Consider the following 5,080-nt stretch of genomic DNA (forward strand, 5'->3'; position numbering starts at 1 on the left):
GGCGGTGGGGCCCCGGGCTTAGGGTCCCCCATGTGACCCTGAGGCCTACCCCCGTGGGGCGTGGGAGCCCGCTTTAAGTGGGGCGGCATTCAAGGCTCTGCTCTCCCTGAACCTGGCTGTGCCCCTTCCCGCGCCAGACCCACAGCAGCCCGTCTGCCGTTCTCTGCTTCACTTTCCTCGCTCTCGGCCCCCGAGGCTCAGTTTCCTCATACTGTCCCTGTTCCCCACTATGTTTGCTCCAAGTCCGTGTCTCGGTTTCCCCACTGCGCTCTTTTGGCTCCCAGGGGATTATGGGAAGGCCACTTTAGGCCGCTCTAAGGACGCTTGGCGGAAGTGCGGGCCGAGGCGGCGGCGCGGCCTCCTGGGAAGACGAGTCCGCCGTCAGCCGCGGGGGCTTCTGGGAAGGCGAGTCCCACTGTGGGCCAAGGGGCTTCTGGGAAAGCATCCCGCAGGAGACCGCGGGGGCTTCTGGGAAAGCGTTCTGAAGGCTGCCGTGAGGACTTCTGGGAAGGTCAGCCCTGGCGCGGGGAGCTCTGGGAAGGCGAGTCCCACGCGGCCCGGTGAGGGGGGGGCGGGGGCGGGGCTTGTTGCCATGATTCGACGGGAGGGAGGGGCCCAGCGAGGGGGTTCAGGCGCAGCCTGAGCCTCAGTTTCCCCATTGGCGGCGCGGGGCGGGGCCGAGCGGGGTGGGGCGGGATCTCTAAGCGTCAGTCCGCGTCCCCGCGCTTGACTCAGGTCCTTGGTCGGTGCGGCGTCTCTTGGCGGTCTCTCTGTCTCTGTCTCTGCCTCTTCCCTCCACCCCTGTCCCTGCCCCCCAAATCTAAGTCTCTCTGTCTCTGACTCCCTCCTCCTATCTCTGGGTTCCCCTGTCCCTGCCCCCCAATTCTCAGTCTCTCTGTCTCTTCCCCCCCGTCCCTGCCCCCCAAATTGTCTCTCTGTCTCTGACTCCCCCCTCCTATCTCTGGGTTCCCCTGTCCCTGCCCCCCAATTCTCAGTTTCTCTGTCTCTGTCCCCTCCCCCATCTCTGAGTCTGTCTCTGCCTCTGGCCCCCTTACCCCTGCCCTCCAAATCTGAGTCTCTCTGCCTCTGACCCCCCTCCTTCTGTCTCTGGGCTCCCCTGTCTCTGAACCCCAAGTCTATTTGTCTCAGAACCCCTCCCTCCGTTTGTCTCTGGGCTCCCCTGTCCCTCCAGCCCCCTTCTCTTCCCCCCATCTCTGCGTTTCTCTGAGCCCTCCATCTCTGAGTCTCTCCATCCCTGCTCTCCCATTTCTGCGTCTCAAACCCCCATCTCTGCCCCTGCCCCTCCATCTCTAAGTCTCTGCCCCTCCATCTCTAAGTCTCTTCCCCTCCAATACCTCTCTGCCTCGACCTCTCCTCGAGCCTCTGAGTGCGGCTCGTGTGACTCTCCCTGTGTGTGCGCAGGACCCTGGATGTCGGGGAGCCCGCGGCCTCCGGGACCCCCCGAGGAGGGGGGCGTGCCGCCCCCCGGGGCTGAGCCCCCCGTGCCCGTGTACCACGAGCGGCAGCGCCTGGAGCTGTGCGCGGTGCATGCGCTCAACAACGTCCTGCAGCAGCGGCTCTTTAGCCAGGAGGCAGCGGACGAGATCTGCAAAAGGTGACCCTCCCCCCTGCGGCGGCGGGCGCCCACTCCCACGCTCCCTGGCATTCCCCGGGCCCCTGGAGTGGCTCTCCCTGCTGAGCTTCGAGGGCCTGGGGGGTCACAAGTGGATAGGGCTCGAGCCAGGCCCCCAGCTGTGTGCCCGCTTTCGGTCTGCTGCCTCGTTTAGAAGGCTGTCCCCAGTCAGTGAAGGTGGCTGAGAAAGGCCCAGAGCAAGGGAGTGAGGGGCCAGACATCCTGCAGCCTTCCTAGAGGCCCAGAGAGCCATCCAGCCTTCTCATTTTACAGATGGGGAAACTGAGGCTCCGAGAGACAATGGGGGGTAGGGGGACTACATGGCAAAAGAGGAAGGTGAGGAGGCTGTAAGAAGGCTGACCTTGAATGCCAGATTAAGGAGGGAGGACTTGCTTCTGAGGGACTAGGGAGCTATAGCGGGTTCCTGAGAATTAAGGAATGAGGGCAGTCTAGCGTGAGCCAGAAGAGCCCTGGGCAGGTGCTGAGGGAAGGAGGACACGAGGAGACTCACTGGGGACTCACTTGCCCCAGGCCTGGGTCTCTGCCTCCGGAAATGAGGAGGGCCCTCGGAGCTCTAGCTTCTGCCTCTTGGGGACCAGACTTGTTCCCCCATCCCCCACCCACGGGTGCCGTCGGAGCCCAGGAGAGTGTGGTCAGAAGAGCAGTCTGCCTCGTCCGCCGTGGTGTGAGCCTCACCTCCACGTGGCGCGGGCAGCCGAGGCTCCTCAGAGCGTGCTCGGGGATGGCTCCCCATCTCCGGGAGACCTCCGCAAACTTGTGCAAACCCGCCCTGTGCAGGATAAAGAGGGACTAGTTAAGGATTAAGGGGGGGGGGGGGGAAGAAGCAGGCGTGGGTGGGTCAGGTCTGTGCTGAGGAGGGAGAGCCCTCCAGGCCTGGGCAAGATTCAGAGAAGGGCCCGGCTCACTGGACGGAGGAGCACGTGGTGGGCAGCCGGGCCAGGTGGGGCTTTGAATGCCTAGCAGAGGGTTTTGTACTGGATTCTGGAGATTATTGAGAAGGGGATGAGATGGTCAGACATGAGCTTTAGGAAAATCCCTTTGGGGGCTAAGTAGACGATGAACTGGACAAGAGTCGAGGGCAGGCAGACCCACCAGCAGCCACTGCAGGCAATGGTCCTGGAGTGAAGAGATGAAGTTTGGGGGGAGGGGAAGGGCAGAGGGGAGAAGACCTGGGAGAGTCTGGCTGGGATCTAGGGAGGCCAAGGGGACCTCGTATAGTCAGGGCTCCTCTGGTCCATTCAACAAAACAAACATTTATTATGCTCCTGCTGTGTGCAAGGCCACGTCTCTGAGCCAGGGGCTGATACAAAAGGAAAGGGGGGGGGGGCGCCACGAGGGGTTTTCTCTGTCTGGGGCTACTCCCTCTGTGTCTTGCTCATCCCCCCTCATCCCTTTCTCCTGGGGGGGGACACCATCTCTCTAGGGACCACAGGGGAAAGTGGGGGAGAGGAGAAAGGGCTGCTTCATCTTGGGGTCTTCCTTCTGATGTGGCCCTTGCGGGGCGCCTGGCCATGGAGGCAAAGGACTGAGCAGATTGTCCACCTGGGAGCCCCCGGGGACCCGAGCAGACCTTCCATCAGGGCCTTCCCTGTTGCCCTGCCCTCTCCAGGTTGGCCCCCGACTCCCGCCTGAACCCTCATCGAAGCCTCCTGGGCACAGGGAACTACGACGTGAACGTCATCATGGCAGCTCTTCAGGGCCTGGGGCTGGCTGCGGTGTGGTGGGACCGGCGGCGGTGAGAGCCTCAGCGAGGGGGGCAGGGGGAGGGGCGTCCCAGCGGGCCGCAACCAGCTGAACCCCCTCCCCTCCCTGTTCCCCAGGCCCTTGGCCCAGCTGGCCTTGTCCCAGGTCCTGGGCTTCATCCTGAACCTGCCCTCCCCTGTCTCCCTGGGCCTGCTGTCCCTTCCCCTGCAGCGGCGGCACTGGGTGGCTTTGCGCCAGGTGGGCAACGTTTACTACAACTTGGACTCAAAGCTTCGGGAGCCCATGCCCCTGGGTGGAGAGGCCGAGCTCAGGTAAAGGGCGCTCGGGTGAGGGCACACGGGTGAGGGAGCTCGGCCGAGGGGCCCAGTGGTCAGGGAGGGAGGGTTCGGCGTGGCACTGGAGGGAGGAGCTGGAGGGCGGGCCTGGGTACGTAGGCCGGTGCGGCCCCAGCAGAAGCCCTCGTGCTCCCCTTTTCCCCCAGGGACTTCCTCTCTGCTGCCCTGGCCCAGGGGCCATGTGAGGTGCTACTCGTAGTAACCAAAGAGGTGGAAAGCGCGGGCAGCTGGCTGCAGGCGGCCTGAGCGCCCCTCCCCCGGCACAGCCTGGGCCCCCTGCCCTGGGCCACTACCTCTCCCTGTCACACTGCTGCTCGCCTCCACCCCTGTGTGAGTCAGCCTGCCTTCCCCTGTCTCTGGAGCGTGTCAGGAGCGGCTGTTGAAGGCCTCCCTCGGGGGAGGGAGGACAAATGCAGAAGGGTTGGGGGGGGGGGGTGCTCCTCAGCTGCTGCTGCCAATAAGCCTGGCGGCAGGCTGGCGCTGCCGTGGGGCCCGCTGTACCCAGGACCCTCAGAAGCCTTATCTCCCCTCACTCCCCTCCAGGCACAAAGTGCTGCAGCCAGATTAAGGGCTCTCCCGATGTCCCCAGCCTGGCCCTCTTCTCTGCCTGCTCCCCTCCTCCTTTCCTCATCAGTCAGGTTCCTCTGATCCAGCAGCTACATCCCCAGCACGGGTGCCAAGGACCAGGTGCTGGGGCTGGCCCAGGGTTCCTAGCCTGGGGCCTCAGCGTGGGAAGGAGCCTGCCCCAGAGCTGCCGTGGCCTTCGCAGGGGGCAGCCAGCTTCTGCTCAGACCTGGGCTGGGCTAGGAAGCACAGGGGCCACGGGGCTGGACTTCCTGGGGCCCTGTGTGCCCCCGGCAAGTTATTTTGCATTCTGGAGACTGACTTTCCTCATCTGTAAAATGGGGATAAACATAGCCCCCACTTCTCACAGGGCTGGTGAGAGCTAATGGATGCCAGTGCTTGGCCAGCCTTCAACGTCAGCCATTATGGTATTGATTATAACACCCGCATTCTATGTCTCTGACAAGCGCATTAAAAAAACCCTCTCAAGTGCTATTTGAGGGCTGAGGGTCATGGTCCTTGCAGGTAGAGGGAGAGGAGGGCTGGGGGAGGCCTGGGGAATGTCCTGATCTGGGGAGAACAAGAACATGTGTGGGCAGCAGTACCAGGTCTGGGGAAGCCTTGAATGCCAGACCCAGGGAGCTTTAGGCAGCAGGCATTAAGCACCAAGCTGTTTGGAGACAGTGGGCAGCCTTCTAACGGGATGGCCGGAATGAGCCAGGTCCATGGCAGATAGGAAAGAAGCAGGACGTGAGGGACGTGGAGGACGTGGAGGACGTGACCCACATCCAGCCCTCCTCTCCCTCTACCTGCAAGGACCATG

The 5,080-nt window shown here is 63.3% G+C and overlaps 2 protein-coding genes across 6 annotated transcripts in view; both read left to right on the forward strand.

The window, feature by feature from the left end:
* The window catches only part of ASPDH (aspartate dehydrogenase domain containing), a 4,147-nt gene extending 4,136 nt beyond the window's left edge, over nucleotides 1–11 (forward strand). For all 3 annotated transcript variants that reach the window (XM_069102140.1, XM_069102142.1, XM_069102141.1), the window contains one exon: nucleotides 1–11. This exon is cut by the window's left edge and continues 436 nt beyond it. The gene's annotated coding sequence lies outside the window, so the exon portion shown is untranslated.
* Nucleotides 12–612: 601 nt separating this feature from the next.
* Nucleotides 613–4,403, forward strand: JOSD2 (Josephin domain containing 2). Of its 3 annotated transcripts, XR_011171108.1 has the most exons (5): nucleotides 613–1,615; nucleotides 3,264–3,389; nucleotides 3,475–3,669; nucleotides 3,840–4,023; nucleotides 4,237–4,374. XR_011171108.1 is itself a non-coding variant. In XM_069102144.1 (4 exons), the coding sequence occupies exons 1-4, from the start codon at nucleotides 1,431–1,433 to the stop codon at nucleotides 4,259–4,261; spliced, it is 531 nt and encodes a 176-aa protein (XP_068958245.1). In that variant the 5' UTR covers nucleotides 613–1,430; the 3' UTR covers nucleotides 4,262–4,403. The 3 variants fall into 3 exon arrangements, 2 of the variants coding, with proteins under 2 accessions (XP_068958245.1, XP_068958244.1); XM_069102144.1 differs by lacking the exon at nucleotides 3,840–4,023 and having other exon boundaries at nucleotides 4,237–4,403; XM_069102143.1 differs by having other exon boundaries at nucleotides 3,840–4,379.
* The last annotated feature ends 677 nt before the right edge of the window (nucleotides 4,404–5,080 follow it).

The sequence above is a fragment of the Petaurus breviceps genome, unplaced genomic scaffold, assembly GCF_028583685.1.
Source record: "Petaurus breviceps papuanus isolate PSGF00001 unplaced genomic scaffold, PetGlider_PUasm1.0 530, whole genome shotgun sequence".
Lineage (NCBI taxonomy): Eukaryota > Metazoa > Chordata > Mammalia > Diprotodontia > Petauridae > Petaurus > Petaurus breviceps.